The sequence below is a fragment of the Pelophylax lessonae genome (genome assembly GCF_965119305.1).
Source record: "Pelophylax lessonae genome assembly, chromosome: 3".
Lineage (NCBI taxonomy): Eukaryota > Metazoa > Chordata > Amphibia > Anura > Ranidae > Pelophylax > Pelophylax lessonae.
The window spans coordinates 687,840,198-687,862,077 of record NC_138770.1 but is presented as its reverse complement, the minus strand read 5'-3'; the positions used below and the strand labels follow the sequence as shown (position 1 = coordinate 687,862,077).

Here is a 21,880-nt window from a genome sequence, read left to right as displayed (position 1 = left end):
CTCCTCCTTCACATCAGAAGCCCCCATACCATCAGAGCTCCCCCTTCACATCAGAAGCCCCCATACCATCAGAGCTCCCCCTTCACATCAGAAGCCCCCATACCATCAGAGCTCCCCCTTTACATCAGACGCCCCCATACCATCAGAACTCCCCCTTCACATCAGAAGCCCCCATACCATCAGAGCTCCTCCTTCACATCAGAAGCCCCCATACCATCAGAGCTCCTCCTTCACATCAGAAGCCCCCATACCATCAGAGCTCCTCCTTCACATCAGAAGCCCCCATACCATCAGAGCTCCCCCTTCACATCAGAAGCCCCCATACCATCAGAGCTCCTCCTTCACATCAGACTCCCCCCCCCCACCCATCAAATCAGAGTTCCCCATTCACATTGGATTTCCCCTTTCACATCAGAAGCCCCCATACCATCAGACATCAGAGCTCCCCCTTCACATCAGAAGCCCCCATACCATCAGAGCTCCCCCCTTCACATCAGACTCCCCCCCCACCCATCAAATCAGAGTTCCCCATTCACATTGGATTTCCCCTTTCACATCAGAAGCCCCCATACCATCAGACATCAGAGCTCCCCCTTCACATCAGAAGCCCCCATACCATCAGAACTCCCCCTTCACATCAGAAGCCCCCATACCATCAGAGCTCCTCCTTCACATCAGAAGCCCCCATACCATCAGAGCTCCTCCTTCACATCAGAAGCCCCCATACCATCAGAGCTCCCCCTTCACATCAGAAGCCCCCATACCATCAGAGCTCCCCCTTCACATCAGAAGCCCCCATACCATCAGAGCTCCTCCTTCACATCAGAAGCCCCCATACCATCAGAGCTCCTCCTTCACATCAGAAGCCCCCATACCATCAGAGCTCCTCCTTCACATCAGAAGCCCCCATACCATCAGAGCTCCTCCTTCACATCAGAAGCCCCCATACCATCAGAGCTCCCCCTTCACATCAGAAGCCCCCATACCATCAGAGCTCCTCCTTCACATCAGAAGTCCCCATACCATCAGTTCTCCTGTCCTATGGCAGAGGGGGAGGGGTGGGAGGTGGAGGTGGATATCGCACACTATAGATCCGCATCATTTGGTCAGCAGCCGTCCAGCAGCACCATAGCAATGAATGACGCCGCGTGTCCTGGATGATCCTCATCTCTGGTTACTCACCATTAAACCAACCCACCAGTAAAATTACAAACTGGTCATTTCTCTGTCAGTGGGCAAACCTACAAAATCAGCCGGGGGTCAAATACTTTCCCCTCATCATAACAAAACAGCCAACGCGTTTCAGGGTAAGGCGGGCGGATTGGGGCAGATTTGAAGCCTTTTTTAGAAATTGATGGAAGCGATTGATTGGTGCGTTTTTGAGCGTTTCCTAAAAAAAAATAAATCATAAATAAAATACATAAATAATCCTAATAAATAAATAATAAAAATAAACAGAATAATCACAACCCCCAACCCCAAATATTAACCCCTAACACTAACTCCTAACACTTAACCTGGCAAAATAAACAAATAAATAATAGGAAAATAAATAATAATAAAAATAAATGAACCACAATTACCTTTACCACCTAACCCCTTACAAAAAAAAAAGTTTAAAAAATTAATAAATAAAAGATTAAAAATTAAAGTGGATGAAAAACAGAGCAAGGCAGCCAACGCGTTTCAGGGTTAAGGTGAGCGGGGAGGGGCTTCATCAGGGTGATAGGAATATGGATAGAGATATACAGTCAGTAATTGGATATAGAAATGTGCAATCGATGGACCCACAAGAGGATGTCTCATTATAAAGAAAAATACTGTTTTACCATCCTATTAGATTGTAAGCTCCCAGGATCAGGATTGTAATTGTTCTGTCTCTATTTATATTGGAGGGCGTAGCACAGACTCTATAAATCCAGTATAATAATAAATCTGAGAAGTCAGAGATGTATGAGGAGGAGGAGAGAAGATTTGATAATAACAGACAAGTAATGTGAAAGTGTGGGGATTTCACTGGCTGCATGCTTGTTCCAGCTCAGTGATAGAGACCATTGGTGGGTGGTCACATGTTCGTGGTGCCTCGATGTTCGTTATTTGGGGTTCCCCATGCTTGTATTATGGCGTTCTTCTGTAATTCATTGTCTGCCAAAGCAACCGAATGTCCTGATACTCGCATGTTACAAACCTGGTGACAAATCACACCACGACGCGTTTCGGCCCACTGCGGCTTTCTCCGGTTCCTCCCGCTCATCATAGGAGAGAGTGGTGGGGGGGTCAGTTGGGGACATTCCCAGAAGTGACCGCATTGGGGGGGGGGTGGGCACAGGTGAGTATTCACCGTCTAATGTTACTGGTATACCTGCCCTGTGAATTGTTGGTGCTGAGCTGGGGGAGGGGGGAGGGGCGTTACATTGTTTCCATCCAGGTAAAGGTGACTTTGTCTTTCCCCCGCAGAGGTTTGGGTCACGGGGCGTTCGGAGAAGTCTATGAAGGCCAAGTGATGTGCAGTCCCAGCGACCCGACACCCCTGAATGTCGCTGTGAAGGTGAGTCGTGCCCCCGCCCACTTATTTATGTCATCACATCCAATCCGTAACATTGTTCTGTCAGTGGAAACAATGTAGCAGTTATGTACAATCACATAGATGGCGATGGTGTCACATAACATTACACCCCCACCAGCCTGAACCGTTACCCCCCCCCTCCCCCACACCATTACACCCCCCTCCTCCCCCACACCATTACACCCCCCCCCTCCTCCCCACACCATTACAACCCCCCTCCTCCCCCACACCATTACACCCCCCCTCCTCCCCACACCATTACACCCCCCCCTCCTCCCCCACACCATTACACCACCAGCCTGAACCATTACACCCCCCCTCCTCCCCCACACCATTACACCACCAGCCTGAACCATTACACCCCCCTCCTCCCCCACACCATTACACCACCAGCCTGAACCATTACACCCCCCCCTCCTCCCCCACACCATTACACCACCCCCACCAGCCTGAACCATTACACCCCCCCCTCCTCCCCACACCATTACACCACCCCCACCAGCCTGAACCGTTACCCTCCCCCTCCTCCCCCACACCATTACACCACCACCACCAGCCTGAACCATTACCCCCCTCCCCATCCTCCACACCATTACACCCCCCCCTCCTCCCCCACACCATTACACCACCACCACCAGCCTGAACCATTACCCCCCTCCCCATCCTCCACACCATTACACCCCCCCCTCCTCCCCACACCATTACACCACCACCACCAGCCTGAACGGGTGATAGAAGGCAGGATGGATCCATGCACCAGATTCTGACCCTCCCCATCTGAATGTCACAGCTGAAATCCAGACTCATCAGACCAGGCAACGTTTCTCCAATCTTCTATTCTCCAATGTTGGTGATCTGTGCCAATTGTAGCCTCAGTTTCCTGTTCTTAGCTGACAGGAGGGGCCCCCGGAGTGGTCTTCTGCTGCTGTAACCCATCTGTTTCAAGGTTGGATGTGTTGTGCGTTCAGAGATGGTATTCTGCACACCTTGGGTGTAACGAGTGGTTATTTGAGTTACTGTTGTCTTTTCATTGTCTGGAACCATTCTGCCCATCCCCCTCTGACCTCAACAAGGCATTTTCCTCCACACAACTGCCACTCACTGGATATTTTCTCTTTTTCCCACCATTCTCTGTAATCCCGAGAGATCCCAGAAATACTCAGAGCAGCCGTCTGCCACCAACAACCAATGCTACGCTCAGAATTTCCAAAAGCAAATGACTCACCAGATAGCAGCAATCTGGGTCATTACATATATCACCTGAAGATGCCCCTATCCTACATTAAATCATTGGATATGGAAAGGTTGGGAGACAAGGATTTCGGGCACTAAATTTTCATAAAATTAATTTTTATTAAACAAACACTTTAAAAACGTCTAATAATACAAGCAGATGAAAAATCTACATTGAGCATAAGACCAAAAACGGTCGACAGTATGCGATACAATATTACATGAGGTACTGGACCTTCATATAGTATGAGAACAATTGTGTACAGAACAAGTTGTATTATGCATACATCCAATGTGATATACTTCAAAGCAGACGGAGCCTGCCGGCGGACACCTCGATGCTCAAGGTGCCAGTCAGCAGGGTCGGCCGAAGTTTACAGTAGATACATAGTATACATTACTTGTGACAGTTTGCTCAACATGTTTCGCCAAGCGTCCGAGTATGGCGGCGGTTCCCCATCCGGGGAGGACTTTTGTGACGGAATATAGCTCAACAGGGTAAGCCGAAAAACTTTCATCTTTGCTATCTTCTGGAGTATGCACACCTCTTTACTTACAACTTTGTCTTCAATCCTCTTTCAATTCAATAGTGTCTGCCACTTACAAGGCAGGTCTAATTATCCTTATCTAAACAAAGTATTCCGCAGGACCGGTGAGCATTTTCAACCATTAGAGCCCCCAATACACTCGCATGCAATTATTGGTGATTTTTAAACTGTCTTGAAATATGCATGGACTATCACTGTTGGGCTTATTGAGAGAAGTGTGATACCAATAGTAATCTTTTCAATCTATCATACACCTAAGGCTGAGTAATGGATGTACCTCACATGTGGAAATGAAGTACCCTGCGTTCTGTCTGTATGGAAATCTAGGACCATACAAGTGGTTATTGCCTGGGTAATTATCGCTTTAGAATTCTTTTCAAAAAAATCTTTAAATACTGCGGCACATGAAAACACACAGTAAAAGCTCCTTGCCCCTTATTGGTATATGTCCATGCATGCACAACATCTTTCTCCCCCCCCCCCCCTTTTTCCTTTTTGGATTAATGGGTTTCTTTTCTATATATAAACAATCCTGTTTTTACCTATTTGTGTATCAACATGCACCGGGTGTGGCTATCTGCTATTGATAATGGATTGATATATTATAACTAGTGCACTCTCTATATCTAACCCAGACACAAACATACAGGAGCGTTTGTATTTACACTCCATGTGAATATCGGCTCCCCAATTTATGAGCTCCGTGACCGTCTCTTAGTCCTCCTCCTTATATTATCAAAAGAGTTCAGAATATACAATGTACAGGTATGTTTATATCCTATATAGATGTGTTTCTTTACTATTTATATATACTGATGCCTAAAATATAATGTTACCCATGTTATACGGTGTGTGTCCCCACATGCGTCCCAATGGCTGTCCTCTTGCCTTCCCACCAGCCCCCTCTGCTGGCTAGAATAGTAATACCATGATTGTCATATGCTTTTTCCTCTACATTGACATTGTATGTTACATATAATGCATTGTTAATAGTAATACTCTCATTTATGGAATATGTATTAAATAATACATTTTGTTTCCTTAAAATTACTTATGTTTCTATACAGACAAAGCAATTAGTAAGCTCCAGATGAAGCTTTCATCAAGAAGGCGAAACATGTTGAGCAAATTGTCACAAGTAATGTATACTATGTATCTACTGTAAACTTCGGCCGACCCTGCTGACTGGCACCTTGAGCATCGAGGTGTCCGCCGGCAGGCTCCGTCTGCTTTGAAGTATATCACATTGGATGTATGCATAATACAACTTGTTCTGTACACAATTGTTCTCATACTATATGAAGGTCCAGTACCTCATGTAATATTGTATCGCATACTGTCGACCGTTTTTGGTCTTATGCTCAATGTAGATTTTTCATCTGCTTGTATTATTAGACGTTTTTAAAGTGTTTGTTTAATAAAAATTAATTTTATGAAAATTTAGTGCCCGAAATCCTTGTCTCCCAACCTTTCCATATCCAATGCTACGCTCAGTCACTTCAATCCCCTTTCTTCCCCATTCTGAAGCTCGTTTTGAACTTCAGCAAGTCGTCTTCACCACATCTAGATGTCTAAATGCATTGAGTTGCTGCCATGTGATTGGCTGATTAGCGATTTGTGTTACCGAGCAATTGAACAGGTGTACCTAATAAAGTGTCCGGTGAGTGTATATACACGGGTATTTGTGTTTGAGCTCGGGGGGGGGGGGGAGGGGCACCTTTTCTGGTCCTTTAAATATTTATTATGATAAGGAAAGGCGGGACTTTGATCTATAAGCTATTCCCCGAAGATTCTGATTGGAAGTAGATGTGGGGGGGGGGGGGGGGGCCAGACTCCGCATCCCACCTGTCAGCACTTTGCACCTCTTACAGTCCTCTGTCTGTCGATCGGTTATTGTATTCTGGGAGGTGCAGGCTCAGCAGCCAATGACAGGAGACGGCTCCACCCTGTGCTACTGCCCCCACCTGACAGGTTACGGTACAACCAACCGTATCATAGAGGATCCTCACCCAATCCAAAAACACCACAAAGTCCAGATAAAGATTTATAATACAGGTGACATATCTCTTTAAATGCAGCTGATATAAATACCTAACTGTATGACTGGGGTTATATCTGCTTGTATTTTACCTTCCCTGGCCGCTACACCTGGGCAAGACTAAAGGGGGTGGAGCCGGTACACCTGTGCAAGACTGAAGGGGGAGGAGCCGGTACACCTGTGCAAGACTGAAGGGGAGGAGCCGGTACACCTGTGCAAGACTGAAAGGGGAGGAGCTGGTACAACTGTGCAGCACTGAAGGGGGAGGAGCCGGTACACCTGTGCAAGACTAAAGGGGAGGAGCCGGCACACCTGTGCAAGACTAAAGGGTAGGAGCCGGCACACCTGTGCAAGACTGAAGGGGGAGGAGCCGGTACACCTGTGCAAGACTGAAAGGGGAGGAGCTGGTACAACTGTGCAGTACTGAAGGGGGAGGAGCCGGTACACCTGTGTAAGATGAAAGGGGAGGAGCCGTTACACCTGTGTAAGATGAAAGGTGAGGAGCCGGTACACCTGTGCAAGACTGAAGGGGGAGGAGCCGGTACACCTGTGCAAGACTGAAGGGGAGGAGCCGGTACACCTGTGCAAGACTGAAAGGGGAGGAGCTGGTACAACTGTGCAGCACTGAAGGGGGAGGAGCCGGTACACCTGTGCAAGACTAAAGGGGAGGAGCCGGCACACCTGTGCAAGACTAAAGGGTAGGAGCCGGCACACCTGTGCAAGACTGAAGGGGGAGGAGCCGGTACACCTGTGCAAGACTGAAAGGGGAGGAGCTGGTACAACTGTGCAGTACTGAAGGGGGAGGAGCCGGTACACCTGTGTAAGATGAAAGGGGAGGAGCCGTTACACCTGTGTAAGACTGAAGGGGGAGGAGCCGGTACACCTGTGCAAGACTGAAGGTAGGAGCCAGTATACCTGTGCAAGACTGAAGAGGGAGGAGCCGGTACACCTGTGCAAAACTGAAGGGGAGAAGCCGGTACACCTGTGCAAGACTGAAGGGGGAGGAGCTGGTACACCTGTGCAAGACTGAAGGGGGAGGAGCCGCTACACCTGTGCAAGACTGAAGGGGAGGAGCCGCTACACCTGTGCAAGACTGAAGGGGGAGGAGCCGGTACACCTGTACAAGACTGAAGGGGAGGAGCCGGTACACCAGTGCAAGACTGAAGGGGAGGAGCTGGTACACTTGTGCAAGACTGAAGGGGGAGGAGCTGGTACACCAGTGCAAGACTGAAGGGGGAGGAGCCGGTACACCTGTGCAAGACTGAAGGGGGAGGAGCCGGTACACCTGTGCAAGACTGAAGGGGGAGGAGCCGCTACACCTGTGCAAGACTAAAGGGGAGGAGCCGCTACACCTGTGCAAGACTGAAGGGGGAGGAGCCGGTACACCTGTACAAGACTGAAGGGGAGGAGCCGGCACACCAGTGCAAGACTGAAGGGGAGGAGCTGGTACACTTGTGCAAGACTGAAGGGGGAGGAGCTGGTACACCAGTGCAAGACTGAAGGGGGAGGAGCCGGTACACCTGTGCAAGACTGAAGGGGGAGGAGCCGGTACACCTGTGCAAGACTGAAGGGGGAGGAGTGGGTACACCTGTGCAAGACAGAAAGGGGAGGAGCTGGTACAACTGTGCAGTACTGAAGGGGGAGGAGCCGGTACACCTGTGTAAGATGAAAGGGGAGGAGCCAGTACACCTGTGCAAGACTGAAGGGGGAGGAGTCGGTACACCTGTGTAAGACTAAAGGGGGAGAAGTTGGTACACCTGTGCAGGACTGAAGGGGAGGCCGGAGGTCAGATAGCGATTCCCAGCAAACTAAGAAGGGGGATCAGTCATCAGACTCTTCACTTCTGAGAGGATCAGATGCTGGCTTTCTCTGCCACATGTGGGGGTTCTTTGTCATCATCCGTTACGTTACATCAGCAGTGACATTATCAATGACATCATTAGTGAAATTGGTGGTGATATCAGCAGTGACATTATCGATGACATTATCCGTAACATCATTAGTGAAATCAGCATTGAAATTATCGGTGACCTCAGTGAAATCAGCAGTGGCATTATCGATGACATCATCAGTTAAATAAGCAATGACATTATCACATTGTAAAGCGCTGCGCAAACTGTTGGCGCTATATAAATCCTGTATAATAATAATAATAATATTGGTGACATTAGCAGTGACATTATTGGTGACATAATCCGTTACATCAGCAGTGGCATTATCGGTGACATCATCTGTGAAATCAGCAGTGGCATTATCGGTGACATCATTGGTGAAATCAGCAGTGACATTATCAGTGACATCATCTGTGAAATCAGCAGTGGCATTATTGGTGACATCATCGGTGAAATCAGCAGTGGCATTATCGGTGACATCATCGGTGAAATCAGCAGTGACATTATCGGTGACATCATCTGTGAAATCAGCAGTGGCGTTATCGGTGACATCATCTGTGAAATCAGCAGTGGCATTATCGGTGACATCATCTGTGAAATCAGCAGTGGAATTATCGGTGACATCATCTGTGAAATCAGCAGTGGCATTATCGGTGACATCATCTGTGAAATCAGCAGTGGCATTATCGGTGACATCATCGGTGAAATCAGCAGTGACATTATCAGTGACATCATCTGTGAAATCAGCAGTGGCATTATTGGTGACATCATCGGTGAAATCAGCAGTGGCATTATCGGTGACATCATCGGTGAAATCAGCAGTGGCATTATCGGTGACATCATCGGTGAAATCAGCAGTGACATTATCGGTGACATCATCTGTGAAATCAGCAGTGGCATTATCGGTGACATCATCTGTGAAATCAGCAGTGGCATTATCGGTGACATCATCTGTGAAATCAGCAGTGGAATTATCGGTGACATCATCAGTGAAATCAGCAGTGGCATTATCGGTGACATCATCTGTGAAATCGGCAGTGGAATTATCAGTGACATCATCTTTGAAATCAGCAGTGGCATTATCGGTGACATCATCGGTGAAATCAGCAGTGACATTATCGGTGACATCATCTGTGAAATCAGCAGTGGCATTATCGGTGACATCATCTGTGAAATCAGCAGTGGCATTATCGGTGACATCATCGGTGAAATCAGCAGTGGCATTATCGGTGACATCATCGGTGAAATCAGCAGTGACATTATTGGTGACATCATCTGTGAAATCAGCAGTGGAATTATCGGTGAAATCAGCAGTGGCATTATCGGTGACATCATCTGTGAAATCAGCAGTGACATTATCGGTGACATCATCTGTGAAATCAGCAGTGGAATTATCGGTGACATCATCGGTGAAATCAGCAGTGGCATTATCGGTGACATCATCTGTGAAATCAGCAGTGACATTATCGGTGACATCATCTGTGAAATCAGCAGTGACATTATCAGTGACATCATCTGTGAAATCAGCAGTGACATTATCGGTGACATCATCTGTGAAATCAGCAGTGGAATTATCGGTGACATCATCGGTGAAATCAGCAGTGGCATTATCGGTGACATCATCGGTGAAATCAGCAGTGGCATTATCGGTGACACCATCGGTGAAATCAGCAGTGGAATTATCGGTGACATCATCGGTGAAATCAGCAGTGGAATTATCGGTGACATCATCGGTGAAATCAGCAGTGGCATTATCGGTGACATCATCGGTGAAATCAGCAGTGCCATTATCGGTGACATCATCGGTGAAATCAGCAGTGGCATTATCGGTGACATCATCGGTGAAATCAGCAGTGGAATTATCGGTGACATCATCGGTGAAATCAGCAGTGGCATTATCGGTGACATCATCGGTGAAATCAGCAGTGCCATTATCGGTGACATCATCGGTGAAATCAGCAGTGGCATTATTGGTGACATCATCAGTGACATCAGCAGTTACATTATCAGTGACATTATCAGTGACATCAGCAGTGACATCATCAGTGACATCATCAGTGACATCAGCAGTGACATCAGCAGTGACATCATCAGTGACCTGGGTGTTGAAGGATGTGTGCAAAGAGGCTGCAGAAGATCAGCAAAGGATGACAAACAGCGTTAAACAATTATAATAATTTAAAAAAATAATTGTAAAATATAAAGGAAGGCGCCAAAGTCCTAAATTTTAAAACATGGGAGCCGGATGTGACATCGCTGGATAGACCCGGACAGAGCTCAATGCGTTTGGCAGATTGGCGTCTTCAGGAGGTCTCATTCAGGAAGGTGCCGGGGTTCTGACAGCCAATCACCTTCATCACACTATTGGACTTTTAGACATTCTTTGTCATGTGTTCTGAGTTGGACTTCTCTTCTATGCACAGAGCACTGTTTTCTATCTGTTGGGAAAAGTTTTAGTATGCAGAGGAATTCTATTCACTTCATTTTTACTTTATTACCTAGATGATTTATTTATAATTTATGGCTGGATATATTTATTATTCACATTTCACACACTCAGCTCTGATTGGTTACACAGCGAACCTCTCATATAGGGATGTGTAGGTTGTCTTTTTGGCACATTGCTGCATATATCCATATACTGTATATACATTGTATCATTATTGATCAGTATTGGTGGTGAATCCCGGCACACACATTTATACAGCACCGCCTTTCACTACAAACAAATATCGGATACATTGTATTTTGTGTTTTAGCAAACGACATGTCTTTGGGTTTATATCTGCTTAGAAGAATTGTAATTGGTTAGATCTGTGAATGGAATATCTGACATCTAATACACATTTATGGATGATGATTGTTGTGTTGCAGACTCTGCCGGATGTTTGCTCGGAGCAGGATGAGCTGGATTTCCTGATGGAGGCGCTCATCATCAGGTGAGACGATAAATATCCTGCTCTGCCCTATCACTGACCATCGCTGATCTGTAGCAGGGTGCCGCCATTGGAGGGAAGGTCAGAGGTCAGGGGTTGGTGGTAGTTGGGATATATTCTGGTGAATTCATAGGCTGTGATATCTGATACTTTTTAAAGGTCAACTTGTCTGTAGTCTGGATATTGGGGGTCCAAAGATCCATAAACAATTCACAATGATGTTCATCCATAAAAGCTGCATTTAAATTTCTTCCATGTGAATGGTGCAAAATTGAATGTTTGCAGGCCATATTCTCTGTAGATCAAATATGTGATGCAGAAAATACCACACCACTAGGTGGTGCTATCAGAGCAAATAAGTGTGCTCATCCACTGCCTCTAGTGGCCATAATGTGGTATTTTTCTGGTTGAGGTAAAAAAAAATCTGCATTAAAGCCACTAGATGGAGCTAATGATATGAGGAAATAAGTATACTCTTCAGCTCCATCTAGTGGCCATAATGTGGTATTTTTCTGGTTGAGGTTAAAAAAAAATCTGCATTAAAGCCACTAGATGGAGCTAATGATATGAGGAAATAAGTATACTCCTCAGCTCCATCTAGTGGCCATAATGTGGTAATTTTCTGACTGTGGTATTTCAGGAAAAAAACACTGCATTACGGTCACCAAATATTCTCCTACGCTACATCTGTTGGTCATAATGTCATATTTTGTCATACTCCATTATCTGTTCTATTTTCACATGTTCCACCTGCACAGAATATAGTCTTAGGGCTCATTTACACAATCACTCAGCTCAGGAAAATACCACATTATGGCCACCAGAGGGAGCTGAGTTGTATTCTTTTTTTCCCTATGATCATCAACCTTATTTAGTGGCCATTAATACAGAATTTTTTTCTGAAATACCTCAATAAAAAAAATACCACATTATGGCCACTAGATGTAGGTAACACTTATAGGAAATCATTGTATAAGGAAAATACTGTCAGAATTTCTCAGGGATGGGCGAATACTTCTAAAAATAAACAGTTTTATTAACTATTATTATTGGGTGTGGGGTCTTAACAGCCATGCCCATTTCTCCTCTGCAAACTATGCAACCCCCCCCCCCCCGGTGTAATGAAGTAGAGGGGGGAGGTGTTCTGTAGTCTTGTCCTAGTGTGGCACCACTGCTCCTCCATAGATACAATACGGTCTTCCCAGACATTCCTCTTCTCTTCCAACGCTCTGCTGCACATAGAGTTAAATTGACTGTCAAGTTAATTAAAGTTAAAAAAGAAAAATCCCAAACCTTGTGATGCGCTGTACACACACCAGGGGGCACTGGTTATATACATCTTACTGCACACCCACTGGTGGGAATGGGCCCTTAGTGTTGGGATCTTCTGGTCCTCAGCAGTTAACATCATGTTCCCAGCTAATGAGGGGCCATTTTTTGGCCCAAGAATGGGTCCAGGATGGGTGAAGGAAACTTCTGTAACCCTCAGGAGAGGTTCAAGGCCCATTATACCCTTACCAACCACCTCTGGTCAGTCTTCTGTAACCCTCAGGAGACGTTCCAGGCCCATTATACCCTTACCAACCACCAAAACCACTTCAGGTCAGTCTTCTGTATAGATGAAATGGTGAGATGTCTCCACATTCCATGAAAGCCAAAACTCCAAATTTCCCTCCTCCCCACCGCTGTCCACTATTGTTCTATCATTGATTGTCTATATTTGGTATTGGGGAATCTTTCCCTTACAATGACTGTCCATGTTATTAATGATGATGATAAGGTATGGGTTCTGGTTGGGTGACCATGGTCATCTCTCTTCCCAGTAAATTCAGCCACCAGAATATTGTGCGTTGTATCGGCGTCAGTCTGCAGGCTCTGCCAAGATTCATTCTGCTGGAACTGATGGCTGGAGGAGATCTGAAGTCCTTCCTGCGGCAGACACGACCCAGGCTGGTGAGAGGAATAGACCACCTTAATAATGATTGTTTCATTGGGGGTGGATTTACTAAAGGCAAATAGACTTTGCAGTTGCACCAGAGTTTAATAAATGGGGGGGGGGGGAGCTCTGTTGACTTCCATCATCAAATCGTGTGCAAATTTTTTTTTCCTTGTATGTGATTGGCTGTTCTTTGCAAAGTGAAGCTTTACCTCATTTACCAAGATCTGGAGGAACTTTTCAAAGTGCACAGTCCAGTTGCCTTTAGTAAAACAACCCCATTGTGTCCAAAATGTGTATAGAATAGAATAGAATAGAATAGAATAGAATAGAATATGTATCAGAGAGCTGATAACCAATGCTGTGATATTGCAGAATTTAAAACCGGTTTCTTAGGCTCAATGGTCCCAAGGAGACCGCTCTTGTCTGACAGGTCATCCTACCTGGAGCACCTAGAATCAGAATCCAGAACTAAAATAGAGAATGTTAGCACAAAGTGAGTCCAATAAAGCTTTCATTTTTTTTATTCAATAACTGAATAAAACATCCAACACATTTTGGGGGTCTGAATAACCCCATTTTTCATCAGAGCTCTTCTCTTTCTAGATATTTCAGTTCTCTTCCCAGACATTCCTCCTCTCTTCTTAGATGTTCCTCTTTTCTTCCCAGATGTTCTTCTTCTCTTCCCAGACATTCCTCTTCTCTTTCCAGACATTCCTCTTCTCTTCCCAGACATTCCTCTTCTCTTCCCAGATGTTCCTCTTCTCTTGCCAGATGTTCCTCTTCTCTTCCCAGACATTCCTCTTCTCTTCCCAGATGTTCCTCTTCTCTTCCCAGATGTTCCTCTTCTCTTCCCAGATGTTCTTCTTCTCTTCCCAGACATTCCTCTTCTCTTCCCAGATGTTCATTTTCTCTTCCCAGACATTCCTCTTCTCTTCCCAGATGTTCTTCTTCTCTTCCCAGACATTCCTCTTCTCTTCCCAGATGTTCATTTTCTCTTCCCAGACATTCCTCTTCTCTTTCCAGACCCTTTTCGTTTCTTAAATGTTCCTCTTCTCTTCCCAGAAATTCTTCTTCTCTTCCCAGATGTTCCTCTTCTCTTCCCAGACATTCCTCCTCTCTTCCCAGATGTTCCTCTTCTCTTCCCAGACATTCCTCTTCTCTTCCCAGACGTTCCTCTTCTCTTCCCAGATGTTCCTCTTCTCTTCCCAGACGTTCCTCTTCTCTTCCCAGATGTTCCTCTTCTCTTCCCAGACGTTCCTCTTCTCTTCCCAGACATTCCTCTTCTCTTCCCAGATGTTCTTCTCTTCCCAAGATGTTCCTCTTCTCTTCCCAGACGTTCCTCTTCTCTTCCCAGATGTTCCTCTTCTGCATAGTGCAGGTTTTCTTTAAGGAAATATCAGAGGTCTGTTAGACCCTTAATGTCTCCTCTGCACCACATTAAAGCTAATTGAGCACTGACTCTAAACCAAGAAGTGCTGGGCACCTCCAGGTTTGTATTACCCAGGGGAGATCCTGACACATGCCATGGAGGTCCCTGGCACCCAGGTGAGTCAGAAAAACATAGTGGAGGGAGGGGGGTCAGTAGGGGGGTGACCCACACCTTCCTATTAGTGTAAAAGTGATGACTTCTACAAGAAAGCCAACAGCTGGGACTAAAAAGGTAAAAAAAAGTACCTGGCTACTACCTGTAACCTCAACACTAACCCAGCCTGGAACCCCAACACTAACCCTCCCTGTAACCCCAGCAGTAACCCTCCCTGTAACCCAACACTAACCCTCCCTGTAACCCCAACACTAACCCTCCCTGTAACCCCAACACTATCCCTCCCTGTAACTCCCTCCCTGTAACCCCAACAGTAACCCTCCCTGTAACTCCCTGCCTGTAACCCCAACAGTAACCCTCCCTGTAACCCCAACACTAACCCTCCCTGTAACACCGACACTAACCCTCCCTGTAACCCTAACACTAACCCCCCCTGTAACCCTAACACTGACCCTCCCTGTAACCCTAACACTAACCCTCCCTGTAACACCGACACTAACCCTCCCTGTAACCCTAACACTAACCCTCCCTGTAACCCCAACACTAACCCCCCCCTGTAACCCTAACACTGACCCTCCCTGTAACCCCAACACTAATCCTCCCTGTAACCCCAACACTAACCCTCCCTGTAACCCCAACACTAATCCTCCCTGTAACCCCAACACTAACCCTCCCTGTAACCCCGACACTAATCCTCCCTGTAACCCCGACACTAATCCTCCCTGTAACCCCAACACTAACCCTCCCTGTAACCCTAACACTAATCCTCCCTGTAACCCTAACACTAATCCTCCCTGTAACCCCAACACTAACCCTCCCTGTAACCCCAACACTAATCCTCCCTGTAACCCCGACACTAATCCTCCCTGTAACCTCGACACTAACCCTGCCTGTAACCCCAACACTAACCCTCCCTGTAACCCCGACACTAATCCTCCCTGTAACCCCAACACTAATCCTCCCTGTAACCCCAACACTAATCCTCCCTGTAACCCCGACACTAATCCTCCCTGTAACCCCAACACTAATCCTCCCTGTAACCCCGACACTAACCCTCCCTGTAACCCCAACACTATCCCTCCCTGTAACTCCCTCCCTGTAACCCCAACACTAACCCTCCCTGTAACCCCAACACTAACCCTCCCTGTAACCCTAACACTAACCCTCCCTGTAACACCGACACTAACCCTCCCTGTAACCCTAACACTAACCCCCCCTGTAACCCTAACACTGACCCTCCCTGTAACCCTAACACTAACCCTCCCTGCAACACCAACACTAACCCTCCCTGTAACCCTAACACTAACCCTCCCTGTAACCCCAACACTAACCCCCCCCTGTAACCCTAACACTGACCCTCCCTGTAACCCCAACACTAATCCTCCCTGTAACCCCAACACTAACCCTCCCTGTAACCCCAACACTAATCCTCCCTGTAACCCCAACACTAACCCTCCCTGTAACCCCGTCACTAATCCTCCCTGTAACCCCGACACTAATCCTCCCTGTAATCCCAACACTAACCCTCCCTGTAACCCCAACACTAACCCTCCCTGTAACCCCAACACTAACCCTCCCTGTAACCCCAACACTAACCCTCCCTGTAACCCTAACACTAACCCTCCCTGTAACCCCGACACTAACCCTCCCTGTAACCCCGACACTAATCCTCCCTGTAACCCCAACACTAATCCTCCCTGTAACCCTAACACTAACCCTCCCTGTAACCCTAACACTAACCCTCCCTGTAACCCCGACACTAACCCCCCCTGTAACCCTAACACTAACCCTCCCTGTAACCCTGACACTAACCCTCCCTGTAACCCCGACACTAATCCTCCCTGTAATCCCAACACTAACCCTCCCTGTAACCCCAACACTAACCCTCCCTGTAACCCCAACACTAACCCTCCCTGTAACCCTAACACTAACCCTCCCTGTAACCCTAACACTAATCCTCCCTGTAACCCTAACACTAATCCTCCCTGTAACCCCAACACTAACCCTCCCTGTAACCCCAACACTAATCCTCCCTGTAACCCCAACACTAATCCTCCCTGTAACCCTAACACTAACCCTCCCTGTAACCCTAACACTAACCCTCCCTGTAACCCCGACACTAACCCCCCCTGTAACCCCGACACTAATCCTCCCTGTAACCCCGACACTAATCCTCCCTGTAACCCCGACACTAATCCTCCCTGTAACCCCGACACTAATCCTCCCTGTAACCCCGACACTAACCCTGCCTGTAACCCCAACACTAACCCTCCCTGTAACCCCGACACTAATCCTCCCTGTAACCCCAACACTAATCCTCCCTGTAAACCTAACACTAATCCTCCCTGTAACCCCGACACTAACCCTCCTTGTAGGCTGATTTGCTTTTAAATGGGAAGTAGAAGGAAAGCCCGCCCCCAGTCGGTAGGTGTGGCTGGCAGGGCGGAGTTAGGGGGACAATCATAGAATGGAGAATCCATAAACTTTCATGTCTCTGCAGAGCCAGCCGTCCTCTCTCTGTATGGTGGATCTCATCAACGTATCCCGGGACATCGCACAGGGCTGCCAGTACCTGGAGGAGAACCACTTCATTCACCGGTAACCAATCCTGACTTCATTCACCGGTAACCAATCCCAGCTTCATTTACCGGTAACCAATCCTGACTTCATTCACCGGTAACCAATCCCAGCTTCATTTACCGGTAACCAATCCCAGCTTCATTTACCGGTAACCAATCCCAGCTTCATTTACCGGTAACCAATCCCAGCTTCATTTACCGGTAACCAATCCCAGCTTCATTCACCGGTAATATATGAATAATAAATGAGTGAAATAATCTGGGATTATAAATCGCGTTGTGAGCGGTCCGCAGATCGCAGCACTGATGCATTTGATGGCGGGAATAGGAATCCGCATGCGTAGACAGAGCACTATTGATGGAAGGTGACCTAATAAATCAATTGATCGCTTCATTGCAGGGACATCGCTGCCAGGAACTGTCTGCTGACATGCCAGGGGCCCGGCAGAGTTGCGAAGATCGGCGACTTCGGAATGGCCCGCGACATTTACAGGTAATCTTCCTACAAGGACGACATATTGGAGGAAAGAGGTCATGTGACATCCCGGGTACAAAATAGATAATTTGGATAATAATGAGGAATTTCCTCACCTGGCAAAGCTGCGCGATGACGTCACAAACCATGATCAGCGTTCTGAGACTTCACCTGTAAAGAGAACCTGTCATGGCCGCCTTACAGAGGATCTGACCATAGAACAATCATTGACCTCCATTATTTATTCCCTTTATAAATTCATTACAAAGTGTCAGTATCATGGAAGGAGAAGATACAATCCCGCTGTAACGGAACTGCTGACCCACCCTGTGTTTGTGGACTTCCGTCAGTATACGGCTTCCTTGCAGTCATGAATATTATATATATATATATATATATGCCAGATTTTCCCAGCCGCCCCCATACAAAGCTAGCCAACAACTTAGCTTGTACTGGAATCTCTCTTTGTTGCACAGAATTTATATACAGCATGGACTTCCCCCTTCTGATGAAATTACCACACACAGGTCAGGGGTTGCCTGATTACATTATCATATGCAGATGAAATTGTATACAGAAACAGAATTAACCTGAACTAATTATCTGGACAGAACAATGTGGGCTTATTAACATTTAACAATGGGACAGACAGACTTAACACAATCCACATTCCATCTCAATAGATAGACAATAGGACAAGAATGCCAATGACAGTCTGTCTGTCTCCTACATTGAAGTACATGGAATACACATCTATGTATTGCAGTGATTATTTAGGATTCAGACTTCATAGTAATAGGCTATAGGTCTCACAGTGTAAAGTGGGATTAAATCTTCATATTTCCTGAGAGATATTGCTGACAAATATTACTGTCCCACTTGAAGCAATCCAAACCATTAAGTATCAGTCTTTCCCTCCCAGTGATGGTGAGTACCGTCACACCCGCAATTAAATTCCAAACGTCTTCATCAGATTGGACAATAAGACGAGGTTCAGATCTTTGTCTGTCAGCGACGTGCAAAATCGCGCATTTTTCCTCCCGACACGCAGAGAAAGGCGCTGCCCTTAAGTGTTAATGGCGCCCCCACACCTCCGTTTTCCTGCACACCGAGCAGCACAGTGCCGCAGCCCAGCGGGGAGCGTCTCTGGAAAAGAGCCAGGAACGTCTTTTCCATGTTTCTCACGCGTAGCGCAGCCCATCATAAAAAAAACGGACAGAAAACTCACCTGTGCTGAGCTGAGCCGTATAACCTCCGCAATGAATCCTCCTCCAGACTGCGACTCCTCAATCCGCACTACAGAACATCCAATATCTTCAATAGAACGTTATTATAAAATTATGTCTTATACTCACACAAGTATAATCCATCCGGGGAGATGGTTCCCTTTGGGGAGATTTCCCTACACTTCCTGTCCCATAGCCAAATCAGGAAGTGAGAGGAAATCTCTCCAAAATGAGGGAATCCCTGGTTGTCACCAGAACTAGTGTCCTCATTGGAAGATTTCCCCTCTATTCCTGTTCTGGGGAAAACTCAAATTGTGGGATTTTCTTTCACTTTCACTAGGTTTCCCAATGGGGAGATTTCCCTTTACTTCCTGTCCCATAGCCAAATCAGGAAGTGAGAGGAAATCTCTCTAAAATGGGGGAATCTCTGGTTGTCCCCTGAACTAGTGTCCCCATTGGAAGATTTCCCCTCTTTTCCTGTTTTGGGGAAACCCAAAATGTGGGATTTTCTTTTACTTTCACTAGGTTTCCCAATGGGGAGATTTCCCTTTACTTCCTGTCCCATAGCCAAATCAGGAAGTGAGAGGAAATCTCTCTAAAATGGGGGAATCTCTGGTTGTCCCCTGAACTAGTGTCCCCATTGGAAGATTTCCCCTCTTTTCCTGTTTTGGGGAAACCCAAAATGTGGGATTTTCTTTTACTTTCACTAGGTTTCCCAATGGGGAGATTTCCCTTTACTTCCTGTCCCATAGCCAAACCAGGAAGTGAGAGGAAAACTATGACTGTCACCAGAACTAGTGTCCCCATTGGAAGATTTCCCCTCTAATCCTTTTCCGGGGAAAACCCAAAATGTGTGATTTTTTTTTTCCCTTTCACTGTGTTTCCCAATGGGGAGATTTCCCTTCACTTCCTGTCCCATAGCCAAAACAGGAAATGAGAGGAAATCCCTCCAAAGTGAGAGAGGCAGAACTAGTGTGCCCATTGGAAGATTCGCCCTCTTTTCCTGTTCCCGGGAAAAAACAAAAATGTGGGATTTATTTTCTCTCTCAGTGATATCAGTTGAGTAGAGAGGGGGAGTTTTCCTAACAGCAATACAAACCTGGCAGAGGGTCTAATCCCTCTCCACTCCATCCAATACAAAAAATATATATATATACTTCAAGGTGAAATCTCCTAAATATGGACACAGGGAGGTCCTTTCTTTTGCTCACTATTTTTAGGACAAAGTTTGGGTTTTCCTGTTTATGTTGCAATGAATGAAGAATTTTATGTTGTTTTTCAGGGCCAGTTACTACAGGAAAGGAGGGTGCGCCATGCTGCCAGTGAAGTGGATGCCCCCCGAGGCCTTCATGGAAGGAATATTCACATCCAAGACTGACACGTGGTAAGGAAGAAAACCATAAGGGAGGAGGGGGGGCTGTACCATAATCACCCGGGTCACCTCTATGACCAGGATCACCTGTATGACCCAGGTCCCCTCTATGACCAGGATCACATCTATGACCAGGATCACCTCTATGACCCAGGTCCCCTCTATGACCAGGATCACCTGTATGACCCAGGTCCCCTCTATGACAAGGATCACCTGTATGACCCAGGTCCCCTCTATGACAAGGATCACCTGTATGACCCAGGTCCCCTCTATGACAAGGACCACCTGTGTGACCCGGGTCATCTGTATGACCAGGATCACCTGTATGACCCAGGTCCCCTCTATGACAAGGACCACCTGTGTGACCCGGGTCACCTGTATGCCCAGGATCACCTGTATGACCAGGATCACCTGTATTACCTGGGTCACCTGTATGACAAGGATCACCTGCATGACCAGGATCACCTGTATGACCCGGGTCACCTCTATGACCAGGATCACCTCTGTGACCCAGGTCCCCTGTGTGACCCGGGTCACCTGTATGACCCAGGTCCCCCCTATGACAAGGACCACCTGTGTGACCCGGGTCACCTGTATGACCAGGATCACCTGTATGACCCAGGTCCCCTCTATGACAAGGATCACCTGTGTGACCCGGGTCACCTGCATGACCAGGATCACCTGTATTACCTGGGTCACCTGTATGACAAGGATCACCTGTGTAACCCGAGTCACCTGTATTACCTGGGTCACCTGCATGACCAGGATCACCTGTATGACCCGGGTCACCTCTATGACCAGGATCACCTCTATGACCAGGATCACCTGTGTGACCCGGGACACCTCTATGACAAGGATCACCTGTGTGACCCGGGTGACCTGCATCACCATGTCACACAGGGGATCCTGGTCATAGAGGTGATCCTGGTCATCACCTGCATTACCAGGTTTACCTGTATTACCTGGGTCACCTGTATGACCTGGATCACCTGTGTGACCAGGATCACCTGTATGACCAGGATCACCTGTGTGACCAGGATCACCTGTGTGACCAGGATCACCTCTATGACCTGGATCACCTGTGTGACCAGGATCACCTGTATGACCAGGATCACCTGTGTGACCAGGATCACCTGTGTGACCCGAGTCACCTCTATGACCAGGATCACCTGTGTGACCCGAGTCACCTCTATGACGGGGATCACCTCTATGACCAGGATCACCTGTATGACCAAGAATCACCTGTATGACCAGGATCACCTGTGTGTCCCGAGTCACCTCTATGACGGGGATCACCTCTATGACCAGGATCACCTGTATGACCAGGATCACCTGTATGACCAAGGATCACCTGTATGACCAAGGATCACCTGTATGACCAGGATCACCTCTATGACCTGGATCACCTGTGTGACCAGGATCACCTGTATGACCAGGATCACCTGTGTGACCAGGATCACCTGTGTGACCCGAGTCACCTCTATGACCAGGATCACCTGTGTGACCAGGATCACCTGTGTGACCCGAGTCACC

General features: G+C 47.1%; 1 protein-coding gene across 1 annotated transcript in view; it reads left to right on the top strand.

The window, feature by feature from the left end:
- Window positions 1-21,880, top strand: part of LOC309549478 (ALK tyrosine kinase receptor-like) — a 249,071-nt gene that overhangs the window by 208,914 nt on the left and 18,277 nt on the right. Inside the window, 6 exon segments of the mRNA XM_082249784.1 lie at window positions 2,458-2,548; window positions 11,152-11,216; window positions 13,037-13,166; window positions 17,196-17,293; window positions 17,675-17,767; window positions 20,258-20,359. Of these exon segments, the coding sequence (XP_082105910.1) occupies window positions 2,458-2,548; window positions 11,152-11,216; window positions 13,037-13,166; window positions 17,196-17,293; window positions 17,675-17,767; window positions 20,258-20,359 (579 nt within the window).